Source organism: Falco peregrinus, chromosome 4, assembly GCF_023634155.1.
Source record: "Falco peregrinus isolate bFalPer1 chromosome 4, bFalPer1.pri, whole genome shotgun sequence".
In the NCBI taxonomy this organism is placed as follows: domain Eukaryota; kingdom Metazoa; phylum Chordata; class Aves; order Falconiformes; family Falconidae; genus Falco; species Falco peregrinus.
In genome coordinates, this window is record NC_073724.1 from 25,709,019 (window position 1) to 25,734,946 (window position 25,928).

Genomic DNA, 25,928 nt, shown 5'->3' on the forward strand with positions numbered 1-25,928 from the left:
CTGGGAGCGCAGGGGCAGGGGCTCGCCTCTTGGCTTTGCCTTCCCCAGTGTGCTTTCATGGACTTAGAAAGAGAGCCAGGTTAACATTTGTAACACAAGCTAACATTTAAAAAACCTTGCCTTTGTTTAATAGAAGTCACTTTTTTGTAAGACTGAACTATAGAGCTGCAACAGTGCTGTATAATTCAGCGTACTCAGATGCAGAGCCCCAAAGAGAACTGATGACATCTAGTAACTGTAAAAGCAAAGCTCAAGTGATTCTGCAGTGTTATCAGAAGCCTGACGTGGGTACGGCTTCATTCAGGGGTTTGTTAACTGTTAACTGTGTGTTACTTTTAAAACCAGTCTACTTTCATCTGAGCTTTATGTGTATGCTACAATAGTACAAGAAACCAGGAGGTAATTAGCCATCGGTCAGTGGGCTGGTTGACTTGTTTCTGTTGTGTTTGGTTTTCTTTTAATTGCAATTGTATGGGAGGATTTTTCAAAGAGGGTGAGGAACACAGTGTACAGCAGCACCCACTTAAGCAGTTTTAGTAAAGTTTGTCACAACTGATGGAAACGGGTGAGAGAGATTGCTCTTCACCGACAGTGTAGCCAGGAGTTTTGTTTCCCCATATAACAGGTGCTTTGGTAATACTTTCTTAGCATCCAGAGAAACAGTAAAGTAGCAAGATTAATTGCAATAACACAACTGGGTTTTGTGCTGGGAAATTCTTCTCTCACGTGCAGTGAAATGTGTTCCTCTTTTGGGGATGTGGCAGCTCAGTACTGGATAAAGAGGTTAGCTGTGTGCCACAGTCATGTCTTCTGGCAAAGATGGGGCTTGATATGTGCCAGCAGCCAACCAAAAAGTTTGCAAGATACCAAATGCAACAGCGAGAGGTACAAAGTCATAGTTAAAATTAATCCTACTGTAGGTCCACAGTAATGATTTTCTGCTTTTTTACATTTTCTATCAATGTTTGTTGGTTGCCATTTTCATGCCATCCACCTTTTGATTGAATCCGAGACCAAGTTACAGTTTTCTGAGCTGCTGACTCACAAACTACCTGCTGGCTTTTTCAGTAGTTATCTTCAGTGCTTCTGGACAAGAGCTTAATTTTCCTGTTCTTCTGCATTCTTAAACTGATTGCTGATTTATCCATTATGCATTTTAAAGCCCATTCTTTTTCAGGAAGGTACCATTACTGTTGTTGATTAATTTAAATACACATAAACATAAATTAGGTGGGATCAGATTCTCTTAATTCTGGTTCGTTGCATGCCATGTGTTTATATATACATAGAGGCGGCTTCAGTGTTCAGTGATCAAGCCCTAGATCTCTCAGACAGGCTGTGTATGCGCAGTGCTTGATTGCTTCCTCATTGTGGTGCCCAGTAATGTGCTTAGATGTCCTACAAAACTAATAACAAGGGAAAAACACTGCCTTGCAGATCTTAGCGTCTATTTTGAATGCAGCAGGAGGTCCAGCAGCTCATAAACTAGACCAGGACATAAAGAGCAATACAGGATAAGAATTGGACCAGGGATTAGATAAATGCTGCTGCAGTTTTTCAGGTGTTTTTTCCTATGCTTTGTTTTTAAACCTTATAATCCTACATAGTTCTGCTCATAGATGGACCTGCCACTTCCTAAAAAGTGCCCAAAGCATCCCCCAAAACGGGGGGGAGTGCCAGGGAGGGAAGTTAGGGTCAGGAAGGGAGAGGATAGAGGCTGTTACCAGGAAGAGGAGAAAAACAGTGGCAAAATAAAATGTGTAGAGGGAGAGAATCACAGAGAAATACATACCTTGGTTTCAAATGTGGGAGGCATTCTGTTTCTCAGCTTGTTTTTGCTATCTATGTATAATCATAATAGAGCTAACTGCAAAAAGGATCTTGAAAACAATTTGAGTGAGAGAGAGAAAGCATTACTGTGGAGCGAGCCCAGAATCCTGTCCTCCAGCCCACACACAATTGGACATTGCAGTGATATGGGGGAAATCCCTTAACGGACAAAACTATAAATGAAACTACTGTTGACAAGGGGAAGAGGCACAGCTATATTTAACGGAAGTATTTTCATTTTGAGGGCTGGTTTCTTTTTCTTTTTCTTTTTTTTTTTTTTTTTTTTTCCTTTCTTGTCTAGTCGGTGGAGGCTGCGAGGGCTCTTCCTGTTTGAGACAGTGCATGGGTGGTTTCCCCAAGGCTTTTAATGTTAGATTAATGCTCTGGAGACAGTGTGGTGATAAATGGGTTCCTACAGTTATATCTACATCCTGTTCCCCCTTCCCCCTCCCGCATCTGCCCCTATGTACAGTCACTCTGCAGCGCTCGCCTTCATACCCAGCAACAGTTTTGAGCAGCTTCAGCCACCATTTAAGTCACTGCTCTTAAAAATCTGTCCACTGCATTTTTTAATTTTCAGTGCCGTCACCTTCATTACCCTTTATTTCTCAGACAGTGACAAAAAAAGAAGCAGGGAAGAGAAAGATTTCTAGTTAAAGGGCAGGCCACCGCACTGGCTTGTTGTCTGCTGCTTGGCAGATCCCAATTAATTACTTCTGCTATTACTGTTCACTTTCAGAAAATATGTTTACAGGAGTGGCCTTTCTGTTGTTTCACGTTGTGCGATGCTCTGCATGTCGTATGGTACTCAGCAATAAATGAGCAGAGGATTTGAAATAATCTTCCCTGGTATATGGGAATGGCTCCCCAGCAGCATCTATGCTGTTGTATTTTATACAACCTGTGCGCTGATAGGGATTTACGTATTTAGCTTCAGCAAACGCCAACACTGAAATGCAGCAAAGGAAATGAAGATTTGAGGCACTTTTTTTAGCTCGACTTGATCTTCTGGCAATTCCTTTTTTTTTATGTGTTTGGTTTTGTTTTCAGGCAGTGCTGTTCTCTGGTTATTTTTCTCTGCGTGCATTTCCATTTCTCTACGGCTTCCCCTATACATGCAGCATGCAGGGGAGGGGGATGGGCGGCGGTGGTGGTGGCAGGGTGGTCAGGATGGCTCTGGTTAACCTCCCTGGCTCCATGCAGCCAGCCTGTGTCCTTCTGCTTGCGCGGCAGCATCTCTCAGATCTCGGAGCAGGATTATTTTTAGACCGTGAAGGTGTATCTGGCTGGTGCGTTTAGATTTCATGTCATGGCTTCCTTTTCCTGCTCTCAGGTTTCTCCCACTCGGCCTTCACCTTCGGTATTGAGAGCCACATCAGCCAGTCCAACATCAACGGAACACTAGTGCCACCTGCCGCACTCATCTCCATCCTCCAGAAGGGGCTCCAGTATGTGGAGGCTGAGATCAGCATCAACGAAGTAAGTCCCACCACTGGCACCCCTTGCACTGCTGACTGGCCTGCCGGGCCTTGCAAAGTGACATGTCCCAGTAGCCCAGAAACAAAAGCCACCGCTCTTGTTTCTCTTGATCTGGTTTAATGTTGTTCCTCATACTTTGCCCCATCCCCAGCAGAGAGCTGAAAAGCTGAGATAGACATGTATTCCAATGTTTGGCTATGGCATTGAGGCCTTCCTTGTGCTGCTTAAATGGATATTCATGGTGTTTCCACTACCCCAGTCAGCAAATCCAGGGTGCACGGATTCTTGCAGCAAACAAGAAAATGCATCTGTTTACAGTTTTGCATTTTCAAGGTCACAGCAGAATTTGGCAGGAAAAGGCTGCAGTGTAGGTTAAAACTTCACTCCCCGTCACCTGCCTAGCAGACAGTGCAGCTTGCAAGCCATGAGAAGCCTTATCAGAAATCCCCAGAGGACACTGCAGAGATTCTTTCCGATTTCAGTAACTTTGGCTCAGGTCATGTAAGACCAGGCGTCATCCTCTCATGTACATGGCAAAGCAGTTGTGTGTAAATTCTGACCCTGGATGGGGCACTGGTTTGTGGGGATTGTACAAGCAGCCACAAAGTGTCTGTTCTCCTTTCAGCTGCCAGGGGAAAGAAAGAGGGGATGTGGGAAAAGCCAGCATTTTTGCCCTGCCAGCCTTAAAGGCATGATGCTTCGAGAGAGGGAGTGAAGCATGACAGATAATCGAGTACTGCATTAGAAAATATTTACCATAGATATTCGTAATTGATAGAGATCTGTAATGAATATTAATACATTAAAATCTATTGCTTTTTTCGCTATAGCTGAATGTAGCATGTATACAGCATGGGTGAGAACAAAGGAATATAAAATAGAGAAAAGGTTGTGTTGTTTGCAAACTCATTTGGTTTTTTCACTAACGCTCTGTGTAGTTTTCTTTTTATGACTCAATACCAAGTTTAAGAGTTGTGTATACGTTATTTTTTAATTGGAGCAATGACATTTGATATTCATGCCAAGCTGCACTTTAATGCAGTTGTAATAACAAACCGATGTTAGGAATCTGCCCCAGTTTGCTGCCACAACATTTTGCCCTGTGCCTGAAATTGGAGCTACACAGTTAGGAACTTTCAGCTGTGAGCTGCACCTATCAGTTCAGGTCATATGACAGCTGTAGGGGTCTGTTCCTGTGCATCCAGCTTCAGAATTGGCCTCAGTCAAGACAATAATCTAAAAATACGCATGTGGTCACCATTAAGACTAACGTTGCTCTCGTCATGGTTTGATGCAGTTCAAATACATACTGTTAAGTACATTACAGCAAAGCAAAGGCCATTCTTGCTACGTCTGAATGCCAGTAAGGGCTACATATGTGCTTCTCTATGTGTTAACTTCTGTATGTGTATTACTTAAGAGAAGCGAGTAATCGGTGGGTCTTTAAACTAACATGTATAAAATTTAAGTATTGTTTGTGATCTGTTAAAGGGCATTCATGGAAATAGTCCAGTGAGCAGTTTTACAGTTAAAAATGTAAGATGCCAAAATCCATTGGCAAACATTTTTTTTCATTGTGTAGCGATAATTTGAGCCAGGATTCAAATAAATGTCGATAGAGACACTTGCATAAAAAATGTTGAGGAGAAAAGGAGCTTATATTTTTCTTCTCTGTTGACTCTCTCCTCCTTTTTCTTCCCCATGAGGAAACAAGTATGTGTTGTCTTAACATTGTAATTGAGGGGTAATTCAATGACTACTCCAACGGAAGCATACTAGTCAGCCAAATGGCTATTTTTCTTCTTTAGTTATTGTTATCTATTGAAAATTATATTGTTCCCCAGCTACTTCATGCATCCGTATCCTAATCTTATCTGTGTTCCACAAACACAAATCTTTCACTGCTGGGTCTTCATTATTTCAGAGAATTAAAGGGAGTTTGCAGAAGATTACTAAAATGACACTTTATGGAGGCTACTAAAACCTTTTTCCTATCTTTAAGATAATGGGAAAGTGAAAGTGAAGCAAAGCTAAGTAGATAAAGCAGTTGTTGACCCGAGTCTGTATTAAGTCTTTAAAAACAGCCCTGAAAGGTTAAACTCAATTGATTGTTAAACCTGAAGCCTAATTTACAGAAATCAAAATGAAAGCCATAACTATTATGAATAAAACTACCGGAATACAGGAAAAATAATAGTAAAGTAGTCCTGTACAATCAGCTACAACAGGTGGTGCTGGGCTGATGAACGCCATGTGAGAAACCACTGAATTTGTGAATACATGTTGATTTGGCTGAGGTTCATTATTCATCAGCTGCTTCCATTCCTATGTTCCTGCAAATGCAGGAAGACAAACAAATCAGCCAAAGTCTATTTGCCTTTGTTGTGGCTTTAGCCATGACTCTTTTTTTCCAAATACAAAGCAAAGAGAAACTTCTGTCATCTTTCAGACTTTTCTTTTCCACAGCATAATTTTTTTGCATCTGTAAAGAGTTTGTATGCCTGAATTTTCCATAAAAAATCCAATAAGTTGCTTACTCGACCAACAGATTTCTAAGTGGAACATGAATACCACCATCGTGGATCTGAGAGAGAGATGGTCCATAGTAATGTGACACTTGGTTAAGTCAAAGTATCTTCATACAACCTATCATTCTTTATCATTACCTCTTTTCTGACCTCGATGGTGAAGATCCTAAACTTGCAGTTTCACTTCTGCTTGTTTTCCCTACAGGATGGTACAGTATTTGATGGCAGGCCAATAGAATCACTGTCTCTGATAGACGCAGTGATGCCTGATGTTGTTCAGACCCGGCAGCAAGCATTCAGAGAGAAACTAGCTCAGCAACAAGCCAGTGCAGCAGCAGCAGCAGCAGCAACGGCAGCGACAGCGGGAGCAACGACGACTGCTGTTTCCCAGCAGAACACACCAAAGAACGGAGAAGCCACTGTGAATGGAGAGGAGAATGGGGCACATGCAATAAGTAAGCTAATCCATGCAGCTGCTTGCCACTGTTGGGCGATTCAAATTTCAGTAATATTCTTATACTTAGTTGGTGTCTTCAAGGTGGTAGAACTCAGAGGAATCATTTCAGGAGGGCAGGGAATTTCTAGAAAGGCCGTTGAGTAAAAATCACATTTCACATCACAGTGCTGTGTTTTACTGGTGTCCTTGCAGAGTCCAAAAACTTTCAGATATCTTCAGAATTGCAGGTTGAAGACAGTATCAAGAAGTGTTCTTTCCTTGGAGCAGGCTGCCCAGACTTCATTAATATTATCAGTCTTAAAGGTGCTTTTAGATACTTGATAAAAGTTGGGACAAGCTATAGCCACAGTTGGTCATTTTGGCCAGGCTAGGAGGGAGATGGGTTGGGACCTACAAGCCCAGTCTCTGTAAATGAAGCATGGCCAGAGTATAGCTCTGAGCACTAACTATACTATGATCATCCGTAGCCTTGGCATGGTGTTTGGCCCAGTTTGCCCTATGCCAGCTATCCATTCTTAAACAGCATTGCCAAGCACGGGACAGGGAGTTGCATGTGCCAAGGACCGTTCCCAGCAGACAGCTTGGATGCAGCCAACCAGTCTTGAAGGCACAGAGGAAAGTGTTCCTCACCTGTGTATTTAATAGCACATGCTTAGTCATACAGTCCACTGCAGATACCTAACTGAAGGACCTGCCTTCCTGAGATTTCTTTAGCCTGTGGGAACTGTCAGTTCTCACGAGCTCTGAATTCACCTTTGTTTCTTGGTGACAGCGGGAGACTGTGCTCGTAACTTAGACACCTAAAGTCAGACACATAAAAGAAAGAGTGGACATACCTGCTTGTGTAACTAGATCTTGACAACTGTGCTAACATTGTGGGGCAGATATGATTGATGGTTCTGGTTTCTGTGTGCAGCCGTATGAGGGCACTAGCTAACTTCTGAAATGAGACCTTAATGCCTGATTGCCTTCTGAGGAAATTCTGGAAGAATGTGCATGGCGGGCTTTGTAGGAAGTCCCAGCAGCTCTGCAGCTCTGTGGCTTAGACAAGTAACAGGTCAGGACTGTAGTCACATAACAGATTCTATTTGTTCTGAAGTGTAGACACCTTTATCAGTCTCCATCTTCACTTAGATCTGAATAAAGTCCTCTGTGGGTCAGTGAGAAAAATGCTTTCTAAACAGGTTTTTCTTCAGAGAATTCCAGTTGGGCGGGATAGTTTCCCCCAATAAAACTGCAGTGATTTAAATCACATTTTTTTATTTGAGAAAGCAATTGTAAAAAAGTTCTGAAAATTCTGAAAATATTCATCTGGTTTTGGACTCTGGATTGCTTATGTTTTACTTCCAAATGACCCTTTTTAAAAAAAAAATTGAACTTACTTCATATATGAAGGGGTGCAAACAGAAATGAAAGCACTTTTAAGTGTATCAAAAGCTGACATTTTGTTTGTTGACACCTTCCTTGACTTGTGAACATTTGGGGGGAATGTATCCCTGTCTCAGGACCAAAAAAGGTAGAAAACTGATTATGAGTTTATCACTAATACAGAACTGCTCAGACTTATTTTCTTCTGATCTGAAGAAACACACATACTATTGTGTTAATGAAAAGAAAGCCTTGCAAATCAGTTCAGATGTATGACCACACTCTACGCCTTGATTTCTGAGATTCTGCCATGTTATTATTAAAAAAAATAATAATTCTCACAGTGATTTTTAATAGAAGGATTTTCATGAACAGTTGCAGATCTTTCTTGGAGTGTTGAGGAGGAGAAGTCCTGTAGGATAAAATTTCACAGGGGTAGGATATGTGTCAGCCAATGAGATATTGTACCAGACAGGAAATTTCAAAGCATTCCTGTAGCTAAGAAGCCCACCAGGCAGACAAGTTAACTGAGCAGTGGCGTTAGGAAAACAGAAAATCCTCAAGGAGTAGCTGGCCGGCTGGCATGTATTGTTGGCAGCTGCTGTCCCAGTTGGTCATCCTGGGTGAAGAGATGAGCTCAGCAGTTTAAGGAGAAGGAGGTTTTGGAGAGAAGATGCTGGGAAATCTAGGGACAGCCGACTGTGATCCATGTGCCTCCCTTGCCTTGGGAGGACTATAGCCTTTCTGTCTGAGGCATCAGAGGATAGCAAGGTGGTGTAGCACAACTGCAGATGAGGATTATACATGAGAGATGCACACAGAACTGCAGAACTGGCGTTCTCACCCTTGAACAGACCTGATAAAATAAACTCCAAGAGATCTGCCTCCATAATTATCAGAAACCACTAAAAATAAAGACTAACAAATGTAGCTGGCAGTTTACTTCATGGGTCTGATTAACACTCTTGCAATTGTTATTTTCCTCTCTTGTGGTATGTTAGAAAAATATAGTTGCGTTAATGAAATAACAAAAGGGTTATTTATACCCTTCCTTTTTATTGCTTATGTAGGGTAAACTGTATATCCAGCCTTACCTTTTCCCTTATCACTGCGTTCAGAGTGTCTGTTTAGTCTACGATAGACTAAGGTGGAACATCTGGCAAGAGCTTGGCTTAGGACAAAAGGTTTAGGGTAGGATTGGACAGAAGTTTAGGACAGGATGTAAAATTACTTAAATAAGGACGAAAGGTTTAGGATAGATTGGACAAAAATTTGGGAGATGATGTAAGATAGGTGAAGTGAAAGCTGGGAAACCTACTGGGTAGACAAGCCTGCTGATACGAAAGGTGCGAGAAACTTCCCAAACCTTCATTTCCACTGTTGTTGGGTTCCACAGAACTGCCATGTACTGGGATGGGTTTGGATAGTGTGCTAGTCCTTAGTCGTAACCTAGAAGTCACCCATATATCAGCCTGTCATAAAAAGGTGGGATGGGGGGAGTGGGTGAAAGAGATGTCTTTGGGAAGTTACCTAGTTTGCATTTATTCTGAGATGGCATTCTCCCTGACACTGTAACTCTTCCCCAAAAAAGCGCTAATACATCTTATATAACATGATACATTTTTGTATGTGGTGTTATCAATATAATATGATAGGGTGATGTGATTTAAGAAAGAGACAGGAAAAAAATAAGCAATAACAACAGTTTGAGGTGCAGATTCAAATACTAACTAAATGAAATCACTGCCTTCTCCTGCTTCCTGAGTAACGTTTTCAGCTTTGAGTCACTTTCAAAATTAGTAGAAAAAAACAATCGGCACATAGAAACGGAGCCAAACTTTGGACTGTTTTCCAACTCAAATATTTTTAGTGTCATTTGTTTCATTATATTTGCAAGGATTGGCTTGGGTTTAAGAAAAACAAAGCTCTGGAGAAAAGTCTGAGCCCAGTCCCTTTGTTATAACTACAGCCATAAAGAACAACTTCAGTGAAAGGCCTGTCAAAAATTTAAGTTAAAAAACACATTTCCTGAGAAGACACAGGGTTAGCACTGGTAGGGTCTTAAAAATACACCTTCTTTAATTTGGAGGAAATAGAGAATTAATATTACTCACTGATGTGTGAGAATTATATTAAAAAAAAAAAAACTTAATCATAATTGTTTGGTGGAATATGACTTAATTTCCAGTGAATTGGGATTTTTAATATGTTTTAGGGAAAAGATTAGATTAATACAGTGTAGAGTTAACCAAAGATCCTCTAGCCTTTAGAAAATGGCTTGTGTTAACATCTGGGCAGAGTCTGTCACTATATGACCTGCAGACTGTGTTAACATCTGGGCAGAGTCTGTCACTATATGACCTGCAGACTTAAGTTTCTCACCTGTGAGAGTCTGTTGCACTTGATAGAACTGCCCTTTCTTTCAGAGACATTCTTTGTGCGAATGACGTCTTAACTGAGAGCGTTCTGCTCTGAATATACTTAAAAAAAAAAAAAAAAAGAGAAGCCTATTCTTGATCATTAACTGCATCCTACTTACCTATTTATTCTTGTTCCCCATGCACACATTGTAGCTGCATCCGTAGGAAAGCCAAATTTTCAGATGAGACCAGGGCTCACAAGAGCTCGTGCTGTGTAAGGAACCCAGTACTCTTACGAGGGTACGTCTTGTGCTCAGGGGTTTCTGCAGGTTTTTGTTGTTATCATAATCATATCCATTTATATTGCTAGTGTCTGTCTGAATCTGAGAAGAGCCTGAAGCAGTATCGCAGAAGCATGAACTGTCCTGTTTGTTCAATGGAGTATTTTAAGTTTTGTGCTTAACAGTAACACTCTGAATATGAATATTCTTACTACTGATGAAAATAGGAAGAAAACACATATAATGTGAACATTTGTGGACGATTTCTGAAAGACTCCTCATCCTTCCCTCTCTTTTCTCCTGAACCACCAAAGCTATAGTGTCAAAATCATTACTGGAAGACAGTAGAAAATAATCCTGCAGGTATTTCATTGCTCCCAGAGGCCATTCAGTCTTTCATGTACTAATGCTGGTATCAGCCGATCAAGGTTTCTTTTTCACAGCATGACTTATTTGTGATTTTTTTCACAGCAGTTAATGATATTCAAAGTGTGTATCTGGGTTCCTCCATCTGGCCATGTGCAAACGAAAAATACTTCTAAGTATCAGGTGGCCTTGCTCTGATAACAACTCATGACTCTGGGACCTTGGAGTAATGCTGCTTCCAAGCTGTCATTTGGTTTTATTCAAGAGTGAAAAGCAGCTCTGCCTTTAGAGCCAGGCAGGTAACAGTAGGATGATATGCGGTAAGAGTAGCATCTCATTTAAATTTTTCAAATTAAAAGCCTTGAAAGATCATGATATAGCTCCCAGCTTCCAACTCACGCTGTGAACAGGACACAGATGAATAAACGCTGCTGTTTTTCTCACGATGGTGATTCTGTGCTGTGCTGAGAAGTAGAGGATTGTGACTTCTAGACTCCTGTCTTCTGGAGTCCCACATCTTAATAATGCTTTGCTCATCATTGCCCTGATTGCTCAGAATATCATACCAAAGTTCCCAGCCACTAGTGTGAGGCTAAATCTCAAGTACTAGTATATCTTGACAGTATTCATTTTAGTAGTTACACACATAGGGAATTATCAAGGACAATGAGTAACTTAGGGACTCGGCATAGGTGTAGAATTTACAAATAGTCGCTTCTAATATGTTTAGTTTTATGCAACAAGTCCATAGGTAAGAAGCATAGTTAAAAATATAATAGATGTTTTGCATCAGAAATGTGAGCTGTGAAACTACTGTTAGTAGTTTTCTAATTTTGATATTCAGTGCTATGCAACTCATTGAATTACATATTAATTCCATTCCATTCCATCTGTAGGATAGATATGGCACAGACAGTTACTACGATACCTAACCAAATATGCAGTAAGTGCTACTTGTGTGACTCAGCATAAATCAGGCAGAACAAAACAGGGTATTTGAAAGCCTGGGTAAGGATAGAAATCTGGAGATGTTCCTTCCGATGGCAGTTGTGCAACGTCACAGTCTGTTTTGCCAGTTGATGGGCAATAGCTCAGCAGAGCTCGAGTACGAGGACAGATGGCTGATTTTAAATGCCATAAACATGTGGCAATAAAGGAGCATAATTATTCTACTTGCGAACCTATGGATCTCCATATGTGATTAAAGAATGACTAACTGAAAGACTTAACCCAGAAGGAGGACTTGTATTTTGATCAATCAGAGCAGATCAGCTGGCCAAGGCATTGATTAGATAACACAAGGCTGGCTTTCCCCCAGCCTGCCAGTTATCTGCTCTTGGATGTGCTTTCTGCAAAATGGGCCACGCTTCTGCCTTTAACATCTGCTGTCTGCTGTTCCACTGTGTTACCTGTCCTTGGTTGGTGTCTTGTTCGCAGAGGATAATAATTCTGCGTTGCTGCCAGGAAGTGTAGTTTGAGCTGAATGAGGAAGATTCATACTGAAAGCAATGAAAATCTGGAGTGAAAACATTGTTCATGATGCAAATTAGAATGAATTGCTGCCACTAAGAGAAATTGATCATTTTAAATTCACTTTTTTTCCTTAAGGAAATAAAAGAGCTTTATAAAAACAAAGTTACTTGGGCTGCAGTCTAAAAAAAATTGCAGAATTACAGCATGCTGGTTAATTATATGCCTCAGTTGGTAACTTTGCATGTATGATATCCCTGAGAAGGTGATCACTCACCATTTCTCTGCCATCCCCAGGGAGGGAGGACCTTACTCAGTATATTCTTCATCTGTGAGTAGCACACATATTACTTGCATGACACTGCGTAAGAAAATGTATCTGCTGTATTGTTACTTTTTTAAAAGAGCAGCATAAAGTTTTTCTCAAATGTGGCAATCTGTTATTTTAATAAAACTGTAACTAATTTTTAATGAAGCCAGCTTCAAAAAAACCCTATACTGAAATAAATGCTAACTATTTTTTGGAAGAAGAGCTATGTGCATTGATACAAAATAGTTTGGAGAGCACTACATTTTGTAGAAATACCATAAGTTTGAATCATCGTATGGATGAAAACAAGAGTAATGTGGTCAGTGACACAACACAGAATATTATTTATAGCAAATATGTTACTGTTAGCTTTAGGCCATGGGTTTTTAAAGCAGACCTAACAGCATCCTGTGAACTGTTTATTCTGGTATATCTCCTTACAGATAATCATTCAAAGCCAATGGAAATTGACGGGGATGTTGAAATTCCTCCTAACAAAGCAACAGTCCTTCGGGGCCACGAATCAGAGGTGTTCATCTGTGCCTGGAACCCTGTCAGTGACCTGCTAGCATCTGGGTAAGACCATGACTGAAAGCAGCTGCTACAATACAGAGTATATTTAAGAGATGCAAGATGTGTACTAAAGATGAATGAGTATTCTCTTCACTGTTTCTTCAGCCTGCAACTGTTTTTTTCAGCAGTGCTGTTCCTATGTAGCTGTTAAGTAATTATAAGGTGACGCAGAGTGTGAAGCATTTGCACTTTTAAGATGTGTACTCTGTGGACCTGAATACACATAATTTTTTTAAAGGTTTTAAAAATAACTATGGATAATAATTCTCAAGAGTATTTGAAGTTCATGTAATTTACTCCTACTGCTCTTAGTTAATGGTTCACATTGCAGTCTCGGAAAGTCTTTGGCATCCATGTTTTCTTTTAAAAGTACAGAGACTAAACCACAGCTCTGTTTGGCTATGTCTGCATTAGTGTGGTGCACAAACAGGAGTAGATCTGTAGAGCAAAACTATCACTGCTGTTTATATGGGACAGGGGGCTTCAAGCTGGACCTAATTTTGTCCAATGAGCGGAACATGAAGGAGTGGTTTCAGGGCATTTTGGGTTTAGCGTCACTCGAAAGGAGTCTAGTTTGTGTTCTGCAGGACTGCTAAGCAATGACAACCAAATAAGTGGGACAGTCAGGAGACTGACTTACAAAAAGCTCTTTTGATCCAAACAAAAATACTAATGTAAACATACCCCAACAGCTATATACAGATGCTGTTGGAGTCTCTGTTTGTTCATGCTTAAAGTTAAACCTTAAAATGAAGGCTAAATTTAAGAAGTCTAGCTGGGAGCATGGAGAAAGGCTGATAGAGGAGATAAATGGGGTTTCAAAGTCGCCTAGCAGTACCGGAGCACATTTCTTACAAGGAAGAGGAGAGTCCATATTTTGTTTCCAACTTTCTGCAAGTTCATCAGAATAGTCATCTTCTCTTTGTTGACCTATATACATGAAAACAAGGAATTAGAGTGCAAGTGGGAAAGAATAAACAGAAATAAATACCAGGTTGGATAAGCAGCACATAATCTCTAAGAGAGTGAAGACAGATGTTTCCAAAGAATACTGTCAGACATAAACTGGATTTTTCGAAAAGAGAATCCTGCTGAATATGCTTCATTTCTGGAATGTCCAGGCCTGATAGTACTTTTAGCACCTGTAGCACTAAGGGGTAGAATTGAAAAAACTGTATGTAGGATGTTTGGATGAAAAAAAATCGGGTTTCAGCTCTTTCCGTAGGCTAAGTGGGTCTTCTGGTGTGTGGTAGGGTCCCTGGGTGATGCCATCATACAGACAAGAGCAGTAATGGCAGCCACGCTCCTATGCCATGCATTTACTGTATTTTCTGCAAACCATACTCCTCTTCCCACTCAGTTTTCTGGGTCTCAGGCAACACTGCTTGGCAGTATTACTTATCCCTAGCAAATGGTTATTACAAAGCAACAAAGTCCTGATGATTAAGGGTAGTCTCCAGTTAAAATCAGGAAGTATAAAACAGTTATTTCAAAGATTGTTCTCTTCCCAGCTTACATTAAAGGAGTGAGCCCTAAAAAGAAATCTGTTTAATGTATAAATAAATAAGAATTAGGATTGACAAATGTGGAAAGAGCTATAGCATATGATAGTCCTCAATTGTCCTGTCCCAAGTCTGAGAGGGTATTTTCGAGGAAAATTAAGTGAATCAGGAGAAGGCAAAGAATCTGTGAGGTGCAGGAAGTGTTACTGCCTACATAATGATTTGGAAATCAACATCAAATCATGTGAACAAACATGCCTCTGTACAACAACTCTTAACTTTTCAGTGTATGCCTAAATGCTTTGACTACCCATAGATGTTAAATCATGGCCTAGTAGTGAAGAAAACATAAAAAAAACAAGAAGAATTTAGTTAACCTCATTAAATTGTTTTCATGTTGTTTCTTATTAAAGATTAAAATCTAGATAAGGTTTCATAAAATCTGGAAGAGCTTTCCCATAGTGGAGACAAAATTAGAATTTCATGGGCTGTCTCGAAAACAATAGCTCGCATATTTAGTATCATTGGAATTAAGGGACTGTATTTGTTGATACAATAGATCTCTTGTAGCCCTCTCATCCTGAACAATATACTTTTTAATAGTAAACTTATCCATCACGGTATTTTATCTGAATTCTATGGAGAACAACCTGCAGGTGATCCGTTAGCACACCCACATTATTATCTGAAGGAAAGTCGGTGGGGAGGAAGGATGCCATACAGAATTATTCCTTAGGGACACCTGCCGGCGCCTGAGATGAAGTGAAGGTGCTGCTTTATTCTGGAGAATATCTGCGCAGCTGAAGTTAGGCATCTGCTCAAGTGCTCTGTCCCTCTGCAGGTACCTACATCTCTCCACTCATTACATGAGGAGTTAAGGTGCTCAGACCTCATCCGTTGGCTTTAGCATTGGTAACTACTTCCCGCTGTTGGACTCACGCCTCTGCCAATGCTTGCCGTACTGGACTGCTTCCCTAGGATCTGTGGTTCACAGCCCTAGTGCGCATCCTTTAAACAGTGAACCATTTAATAAACCAGAGTATGTGCTGCAGTGACTGAGGAACCAGTGGGTGTTTCAACTTTGCTGCAGGGTGCTAAGCACTGGTAGACGGATCCCTGGGACAGTGATACCTTACACAGCTTCAGATAAACCTGGAGGATGATAATCAGAACCGTTAGTCAGCTGTCTTAAGCAGAGGAGTACGCTCTCACTATCCCTTCAATTAAGCTTTACTATTCAGCGTAATCGGTCTTTCTTAATAAGCTTTTTTATGTGATTTTGGAAGCACATAAATACATGCATGAAACGAAAATGCCATCAGGTGCTATGTCTTATGCAGGCTAATCACAATGCAATGAAAATGCAAAACCTTAGATCCATGTGCATCTTGATCAAATTTTAGCCTGCTCATAGGAAACAAAGTATGTGATGAAGTTAGCCCTCAGGTAATGCAGCAGTGAGTGCCTCATGAAGCTTATATGACTGAAATGGTATAGAATGCACAGAAGAAAATGAAACCAAAGGAAGAGAGCTGAGTGACAGATTATGCCACTGCATAAAGAAGCATTTGAGATGTCTGATATAATAATAGTGCAAGCTATCATCTATAGGTAAACGGTGTTACGCCACCAATTAAATGAGGGGGAGAAATTTCCCGAGATCTACAGTATACCGCAGTTCTCTTTGTCCTTTACAAAGTAGTGCTTCAAAAAAGAAAACCACAGTTTGATGTGCAAACACCGAATTGTTAGAATCTATAATAGCCATATTGTGCTGCCCAGTCCATAGTTTTCTTCTGGTTTCCCATCTGCCTGATTGTACCCATCTGTTGTCTTAAAAAACACATGTAAAACCTAACTATTAAATAAAAGAAATAACACATTTGTTCTTTTTATAAAGTGCCTAGCACAATGAAATCTCAGTTTGTGGCAAAGTAGTTTCTTCGAGCCTTGTTACACTATACAAGCAACAATTTTTTCTAACAATTAGCAGTTTAGACAGCAACCTGATGTAATCTTCAAAGCACTAAAAGAATAATGGAGGTTCACAGCCTAATCTGAAGCAAGTTGCATAAGGCGTTTTATTTGTAGAATGAATTACCCAACTAGAGCATCGGTTTCCAGATTTAGTGAGTATTCCACTGATAGAAAGGGATTTTGATTTTTATGTCACAACTTCTCAATTGCTATGGTTTTTTAGGATGTGAAAGCTAGCACAGGGATATATGCTGTCTGGACTTTGCAAAGGGCTATTTAAACAAACAACAACAAAAAAGAAAAAAACCCAAACAAACACACAAAAAAACCCCAACAGTGCAGACAGGAGTTTCTCTGATCAAATAGCCAGAAAAAATATATTCTGCGGCTGCCTCTCCTCCACCACACCCATAAGCCCTAAAGTGGAGGATGGAGGATACTAGAGATACCAGTGAAGGCTATCAAAGGCATGACTGTCACTAGATGCCCATGAGAAGAATGCTTAGATGTTTTGAATGGAAGCATCATAATGTACAGTGAAGTGCAGACTTACAGCCCTGTAAGAGGATGAATTACCCTGTATGAAAGAAATCAATATTCCAGAATAAATAATTGGATATACTGTTTTGCACAGGTTAAAAAAAAAAAAAAAAAAAAGTAGCTGCTTGGCTAAATCTTGGGATTTGGCCATTCCCAGCCATAATTCCCATTTTGCTCTTAAAAACCAATTGTCCTCCTCTTCAAAGACTGATTTCTTCCGTGAGATAATTTTCAATATCTCTTTTAATTTTATGGCACATGTAAAATGTTACAGATAATCATGGTCTCTGCGTAGTGCAGAAACCCATTACAGCTACGTGCACATTAGTAAACTAACCATGCCTGGGAATATTCCTAGGCACTGAGGCCAGCTGGCACAGAACGGACGGTGTCTGTGCTAGCAAACTGTCCTGGCTGCCAAACAAACTGCACATTAGGAACCATCTCTGGACGTTGTAACCACCAAGCCATGCCCAGGAGTTATTCAGAGAGAATGTCGCGGCCCTGAGCAAGGGTACTAATTAAAACAGGTCAAAATCTGGCCAGGGAATACGTATCAGTTTGCTAGTATAGGTCATCATGGTCTGGAGACCCAGAGTATTCCTGAACATGCTTGAATTTCCCAGTATGGAAGTGGATGGACTGTGAATGTCCAGGCTGCTAGAGCCTTCGACTGCGAAAGCTTTTACAGTTGAATTTAGGATATTTCTGTCAGCATGTTCAGCTGCTCCTTCCAGGAGCGTGCTCTGTTCTGTTACATCCAGCCATGCCCTTCAAGTAATTCTCATCACCATGAAGCAGAGGGACCTGGCCTCATTCCCAAAACCCAGCAGTAGGTTTCTTTGCTGATCTAAACCAGCCTCTTTCACACAGGGGAACTTTGTCTCTTGCAGGATGCTCCATGCACCTTCACTGTCCCTAGTCAGCAAAATCATTAGCCAGAAAAGCAGTTGTCCAAGATCTTGCAGTTACAGCTGTGTCTCTCAGATGCAAGAAAGGATGTTTCTAGGCCATCTGCCATCATCTCTGGGTCTTGTGTAATACTTTGAGTTACTGTATTCCTCTTATCAGTGGTTTAGGATCCCCTGTGAATTACCTTTTTGAATAAACCTTTTGAATTACCGGGCTGAGGGGGGGGGGTTATTTCACACACCACCACCCTAGTCAGTGCCAAGCGTTAATTCTGCTAACTCTACGTGCCTATTCATTAGCAGGTGACTTTACTGGGGCCGGTTTCCTCATTGCATCAAATCTGTTAATGCAAAGCAGTCAGCTGTTAGGTGAGGTCTACTTGAATAACCTGTTGCAGGGAGCAGTGCTGTAGAATCAGTGGAACAGAGCTCTCCTGGAGCCCTCCGAGGCACTTCCCTCTACTGACTGCCTTTGGAAGCATAAGCACTTACTTTAAGAGACCTGCTTTATTAAGGAAAAGTAAGGGGTGTGAATTACGAGGAGGAGTTTCCTTCCCTTTATGCTTTTAATAAATATATTTTGAAATAAAATAACAAAAGGTCTAGCCTGTTTGAGCCAGATTTATTAAATACACGTTAACAATATTGCTTACCAAAATAACAGTGTTTATAAGACTTGCAGGTGAAGATCAGAAATACCAAGGTTCACCAGCCATCTTCCAAATTTCTTTACCCAACTGCAGCTGTGTTAACCTCTGCTGGCAGTTAAGGAATGGAGATTTTATATGTCACAAACAAAATTCTGCAAACATTTGTCCAGCTTGATTCATGATGATACCAGGGCTGGAGAGCATGCAATAAAATTCTTTTAGAACTAGCCTTCCTAAAATCTGGCAGTGCTCTACCGTCGTGCAGAACAGTATACCTATTACTCAAGTGTTCATGACTTGCATGTTGGAATGGCTGCTTTATCATGCAGATAGAAATGCTTCTGTGGGCTAAGGAGATTAAATATCTTTCTGAATTGTGCTTGAACTGTGGTCCTCTAATGAGGCAGGGTTCACTGAATCATTCAGCAGAAATCAGAATACTTTCCAGAGCAGAGAATACTCTTTTTTTTTTTTTTTTTTCCCCCAGCAACAAAAGGGAAGACACACAAATACCCCTGCCACACACTGGTAGGCTTATAAAGCCTCTCTGCAGGGACACATAATAGCTTGTGTAGCCTTAGGAAGAAGAAAATGGAAAAACAAAATTAAAATACTGGAAAATAAGATTGCCCAAGCATTGCCAGAAAACTGGCTAAATAAAACTGTTGAAAAACAAAACATAACCCTTTTAGAACTAGCAAATAGGATATTGTGTTTGATAGCCAAGTGACTGAGTACTTTATTCACAGGGTCCAATAACAAACTGGATTATTACAATGAGGGCAGGACTGGCCCAGAGTCTCATACAGCAGAGAAGCCAGCGCTGAAGGAATTTCCTACTTAGCATGTTAACCAATAACCCAAGCCTATGAAAGACTTATGTTCCCATTATTGTAAATGATCACAACTAAAAATGTTCCTTAACTTCTGTGCCTCATGATTAACTTCATTAATTTTCTAGCCAACATGTGCAAAATTGTTGTTCAGTTTTCCAGACCTTTGAAGAAATCAGGAGTTATATTACAGTCACAGCTCTGTATGGTGGCAAAAATTACCCTGGTTCAAATTATTTTTTAATCACTATCATGGAAGATGTGTGCCAAAAATTAAAGAATGGCCGTACAGCAGTAGCTAGTGGTTAGGCTGGCAAAGCCCTGCCCAGCCATCCCATCACAGCGTGGCCTGAAGTGTTCAGACGAGACGGGGGCACATTCCCCAGGTATGCCACGATCCAGCATAGCGCAGAGCCACTGATACAGGCAGAGAGGTTTTTGCTTTTACAGTTGAACTGTTGTTCATGAAAATTTGGCTGAATTATTGGCAAAGTAATACACAAATACCAATTGAAGTTCGATGCTTGGTTGGTCAATATTTGCACTCTAAAGACATGTCATGTGTTTAAAATTTACCTAGTACTTTTCATATAAATAATGTTTCACTAGTAGACCAGAAAAAAATTAATATTCTCCTGTGATGGATTTCCTTTTTAGTAAAGCATGGTTTATCAAAGCAAAAATGGATGTCAGGGGTTTAGTCTTCAAAGAAAGACTTCTTCTCCTTGTTAGTGTATAGGAATGGAAGTTTTAGTAATTATCTTCAAAAAAAGAAAAAGCTAATGCATCAGCTTATATCAACCATAAAATTTCATCTAGACTGTATGAATTCTTGGAATATAAGAGAGATCTTAATTCTGCTCCAAGATTCTATTTACTACATGTAAATAAAAATTACCCTCTGAACAAAAAAAGAAATCCAGGGCCTTTGATTGGTTTTGTTGTTCTTGTTATTGATTGTTTAAAAAAGGGGGTGAGGGGGAGTGAGAGGCATACTCTAATAAACTAGAAAACATAGATTCTTCCAACCTGTTGCGGTTTCTGACATCAGACATTTTTCATTGGAAGAAAGATGTATGCAAAGTGAAGATTAACACAGTATTTACAAGCAGATTGTGATAAACTCTTCATTTCCTTCTCACAGCTTTTTGTAGACAAAATCAAGGTTTCAGCCTGCAGTAAAAACATCTCCCTAGAAAATACTTGGTCTACAAAATAGATTAAAATCCTGATGCTGGCTCAGTCTTGCTATATTATGTCAATAATTATTTTGCCACTTTTTCAGACAACATGAGCTAAGCAGCCAAGCTACAGACAGCAAAGGACCCTGTAGCCATGAATTTAAAAAATGGAAATAAGATGAATTTTAAAAATTAATTTATATTACCTTTCTACTTTCCTAATCTTTGGGTTTAGCAGCCTAATTTAATGCTGAGAGGCTGCCCTGCAAACAACTCCTGTCAGAGACTACGTTCTGGTCTGTCCCGGATGGAAGTACCTTATGAAAGGGCCATGGCCAAACCAAAGGCAGCCTTAAGTTCACCTCCTACTCCTGCAGTAGCTGTCAGAGGAAGCCAGGCAAGACCAGGGAGCTGGCATGCAGCACCTTTGTCACACTGCCAGCAGTCCCCTGCCCCAAAGCTGCTGCCAGGGTGACCGGCAGTGATGCTGCCCGTCCTGCAGCTAATGGGACTGTGCACACTTTTTATGGGAGGTATGTGGGCACAGCCATTGTGTTTCTGTCTTTGTTGGGATTTCCAGTGTTATGTTTGTAATGTTGAGTTCCCCCAGACTATCTCAGTTATGGTGATACCAACTTCAGGTATGACATGCAAAACAGAGAGAGAGCAGGTAAATGTATTTTAGGTAAAACTTTTCTGAATAAAGCAAATGACCATGTGGATTCAGATAATAAGTATATTTTAAATACATGCTAGCTGTTTTAAAAAATTATATGGAGTGCAGGAAGGGTTGGAAAGAAAAATTACTTTTTAAAGGTTGTGATGTTCTCTCAATGAAAACAGAAATAGAGGTTTTTACATTGTTTGCTGGCCTGACACTAAGATGGATTTTCATCTCTGCCCAATTGCTTTTATAGATCCGGAGACTCAACAGCCAGAATATGGAATCTCAATGAAAACAGCAACAGCGGTTCCACTCAACTAGTTTTGAGGCACTGCATAAGAGAAGGAGGACATGATGTCCCCAGCAATAAGGATGTGACTTCATTGGACTGGAATGTAAGCTAACTTCTAAGGCTGCACATGGCTTTTTACTGTCTAAATTTAATTCAGAGGCAATTGCAGCTGCTGCTCCATGTCTTTTATATCTGAGGTGACCAGAAGCTCTGTCCTAACCTACTGACCTCTTGTTTCAAATACTCATAATAAGCTGAACTTTCCCCTGTATGCTATAATTTTTCCAGGACTGTTGCCATCTTCAAGCTTAATAATGGTGTATTTATATCTCTATTTTAGGAGCATGGATAAAAATAACTTTTAAGAATGAAGATTAAACAAGCAAACTATGTAGTAGTGAAGCCTGATTAATAATATATTTGCATCTCATAGTTACTTTATTTTGGCATGTAAAGAGATAGAAGCACCAGCGAAGCTTTTTCTGAAGTTGAACTGTCAAGACCCTCTCTCATTTTAATTATGCTGTGCCTAGCAAAATGTGTTGACATTATTGTCTTTATCTTGGTAGGAGCATGTGTGGCCATTCTGTCTTTACCTAACCACCTTCTCAGTGAAACTCTTGCCTGAACCCTTTTTTACTTTCATCCTGTAAAACTTTGTTAGATAAGTATAGTCCTGCACACAGAAGCCTGAAGTGAGCCCAGAGGACAGGTATGGTTAAGAATCCCATCTCGGCCAGTGTCTTTGGGCAGCTTTAAGGTGGCTTCATGTCTCCTTTCTGCCACCCAGCACTGTAAAAAGACCTTAAAAGACCTTGCAGGAACCTTCATTAATTTTGAGATCACTTGCATACACTGTCTGTTTTGAGGATACTAGTACAGACAGAGTGATCATACAAATCTTGTTTTCGTAGAAAAACAGATTAAAAATTAAGTACCAGAAAGGATTCTTAGCAATTACATACAGCCTTGGTTGCTGGCCGGAGACCAACATTCGGTTAATCCTTGCTACAATATTACTGTCCTTCAGGTGAGGTAGGTGCTTCACAAAAGGAAAAGATAAGGCCACTGCACGAATCAGCTTCCCCTACCTATTTTATATTTGCCACAATGAAAGAAGGTTGTGAATACAGAAAACAGAGATAGGATAACAAAGCAAATAAAGATGAAACTCGGGAATGTTACTTATTTCCTGTGGAAATCACAGTGAAGAAAAATAGTTGGGAAAAACTGAACTGAAGAGGAGGAAAAGAGTAATTGAAAGAGGAAAACATGCCAAGGTGCAGAACTGTTAATGAGAAAAGTTATCTAAAACATATAGGGCATCCTTTAGTATTTCCTTACCTTTCCAGACTTCATTGACCATGGATACTTCACTTGCTTTGTGCTAGTACTTAATGTAAGGAAATGTTCCTAAATTAAACACTTGAAGTGTTTCCAACTTACCTTGAGTTTTTAAAAGAATGTGAATTGCCACCAACAGACTTGGATAAACTGTACATCTAGTCCCCGAGTTTTCCTTCCCTTTTCTCTTTTCCCTCTTACCACCTTTGTTCACATCATTTGTCCAGGTAAGTATATATCACAGTGAAATTGGCTTAGGTTTTGATATTTTTCCCCTTATATCATTATATATTTGAGTTATATCTACAGCTGTTCTGACTCACTGTTTTGGGAGGGTTGGAGTGGGTATAAGTTTTAAAGGATTATTTTATGGTTTTTTCCTTATTTTCTATTCATGATGCTAGAAATGCCATCCACCTTTATTGTTTGTTTAGAACTACAATATTAATCATACTTCGCTGTGAAATTTTCACACTGGTGATATTAAATCAATTTTTCTCTGGTTTGTGTGATTTTTGTTAAATGAGAAAGGTTATTTCTAGAGGCCATATTCAGATCATGTCCTTTGGTACCAAGGGTAGGATTCATCTCTGTTAGATTTAACTATCTGAACTAGTCTTCTAGACTCCCTCTAAGTCAGCAGAAACAAGAGAATCATGGCTTACACTCCAGAGGTGGGCGATGCTGTTAGTTGTAGAGGGAGACTAGTTATGCTCTTAAACTAACTCCTAACTTCTTGATGTCTGGAGATAAATGGGTTAAATTTCACTGCCTAATCCATGTGCTGAAATGTTTAAACACCCAGCTGCAAAAGCACCTGTCTCACCAGACTGCAGAGTCAAGTTCCTTCTTAATTATTTTCATTCTGGCCCAATAACTCTAGCATTGGTGGCTGCACAGGAGATACCCTTCAGTGAAGGGCTCCCTCCAGCAGAATACCTGTAATTTGCTGATTACAGTTCCTGGGCTTTTTTCCTGCTAATTGGGACCCATGAATCCAACTTTTCTCAGGCTCTCCGTGATGGTGCCATGCCTCTGAGCATGTGTTGGAGTCTGTGTTCAGACAAGTAGGAAGCAACTTCTTGGTGGTAGATAGCACTCTAGGTGGTAACTACGAATGTAGGTGGCTTAGGTGTTTAGGTCCTTCTTTCAAGTACAGGTGCCTGAATTTCACTGAACTGGGGTTTAGTCAGGTTTTAGATGATCTATTGACATTTTATAGGCTCTTTATGTCTAAAAAGTAGTATCTGTTCATTATCTGGAAGAATCCCATATATGTTATATCTTGTTTTCTTTTTCTAATCCTTTCGTTAAATTACTCTTATCTGATGGTATAGCCCAGTATTTCACGTATGTTAGAGGGTTTTATTTCTTCTTTGCTGTCTGCAATAATAACCTCTAGTTTAAATCTGTGAACTCATATTTCCCATAAATCACAATGCACAAACCTTAAAAAAGAAAGAGAAAAAAAAAAGGGTTGGTTGAAACAGATTTCCTCTAGTATCAACCTTTGCCATTTATATATCCCAACAGAGTGATGGAACACTATTGGCTACAGGCTCGTATGATGGTTTTGCAAGAATATGGACAGAAGATGGTAAGTCAAACAACAGTTACTGTTCTTGAGCATCAAACAGTGGTGAACTGTAATTTGATTGGTTTGTAAACAAATTGTAATAGTAACCTTTTCTTTATTCCAGGTAACCTTGCAAGCACCTTAGGTCAACATAAAGGTCCAATATTTGCCCTGAAATGGAACAAAAAGGGGAATTATATTTTAAGTGCTGGTGTTGATAAAGTGAGTTTTAAAAATATGTTATTCTAACATATAAATGTGCTGACTCAGTGAGCTTGTGCTGCTGAATTCTCTAAGATTATTTTCTTCTTCTCCAGGCATCCTGGAGAATCGCAGAATTGTAGAATCATTTAGGTTGGAGTTGAGTTTACTTTAATATGTTTTAGTGCATGTTGATTACATATTTGAGGCTGCATAAGTGTGTACTATTTTTATGTAAAAGATTTTACTTTAAAAAAACAGCTCCATTTTACCCCCTGTGTAAAACTGTGTCTTAAATGTGTCTCAGTTAAGTAAAGAACTGCTTCCAGTACTTACATTTGTAGTTTTATCAACTAACTATTTCCGGGAAGGAAGTGATCTTAAAGATACTCCATCTTTTAGCTCATCTAACTATTGAAACACTTATTTGAATAAAATAAGTATCACTTCCTATGCAAATATGCAAAAAAAATGGTAGTTCAGAACTCAAAATCAAGCAAAACGTATTTACAGCTGAATGCGCATTAGAGATTAAAATGAACAGATGACTGATGATGATGTGCACAGATCCATTAAAACTGAAACTGGAAAGTACACAGCATTCATCTTGGCTAACTTTCAATGTCTAAAAATTAGATTGGGACTTCCAAGTGATGGGTTGCATGGCCTGTGTCACAATGAGAGGCACCGACAGTGCTTCTCTCCAGCAACTGACAGAGGGAGTCTAGGGAAACTAGCCCAGGGTCGTACAGCTGGTTTGTAGGCTAGATGAATCCCTATATTTTCACATACTTGTGAAAATGGAAACTTAGTTTTATTCCTTTTAATACTGCCTTATATTCAGCTACACATGTCTCCCAGTGGTAATTCCATTGTTCTGGTTCCCAATAACAGCAGTGATTCTTCAGGTGATCCATTGTTGGCAAGGTGAGGCATCCTTAGTTTATTTTGTGGAATCATCCACTCCCAATAAATTGACAATTCACTCAGAAGGTGGTATTTAGCTCTACAGGGGAGTTGCTTACATACACTATGAGTATGGATTAAACCTGTAATAAGCAAATTACACTTTATTCTGTCCCACCACAGAACTGGCAAGAAGGGATACGTACTCTGCTGCTAGATAAAGATTGCACTTGGTAGTTTAATTGTGAGAAATGTAGCATCCCATAGTTTTGAAAGAGTTCCACTTGCATCTCTGAAAAGGGGAAAAAGTCTCTTTGAAGAAGATAACT

The 25,928-nt window shown here is 39.9% G+C and overlaps 1 protein-coding gene across 5 annotated transcripts in view; it reads left to right on the plus strand.

Annotated features, from left to right (window-relative positions):
• TBL1X (transducin beta like 1 X-linked) overlaps positions 1-25,928 on the plus strand; it is a 199,859-nt gene that overhangs the window by 158,266 nt on the left and 15,665 nt on the right. For all 5 annotated transcript variants that reach the window (XM_027785671.2, XM_005229452.4, XM_013298777.3 and 2 more), the window contains 6 exons: positions 3,164-3,309; positions 6,043-6,292; positions 12,893-13,025; positions 21,534-21,675; positions 24,450-24,513; positions 24,617-24,714. In XM_027785671.2, coding sequence (XP_027641472.2) covers positions 3,164-3,309; positions 6,043-6,292; positions 12,893-13,025; positions 21,534-21,675; positions 24,450-24,513; positions 24,617-24,714 — 833 coding nt within the window. The remainder of the gene's footprint in view (positions 1-3,163; positions 3,310-6,042; positions 6,293-12,892; positions 13,026-21,533; positions 21,676-24,449; positions 24,514-24,616; positions 24,715-25,928) is intronic.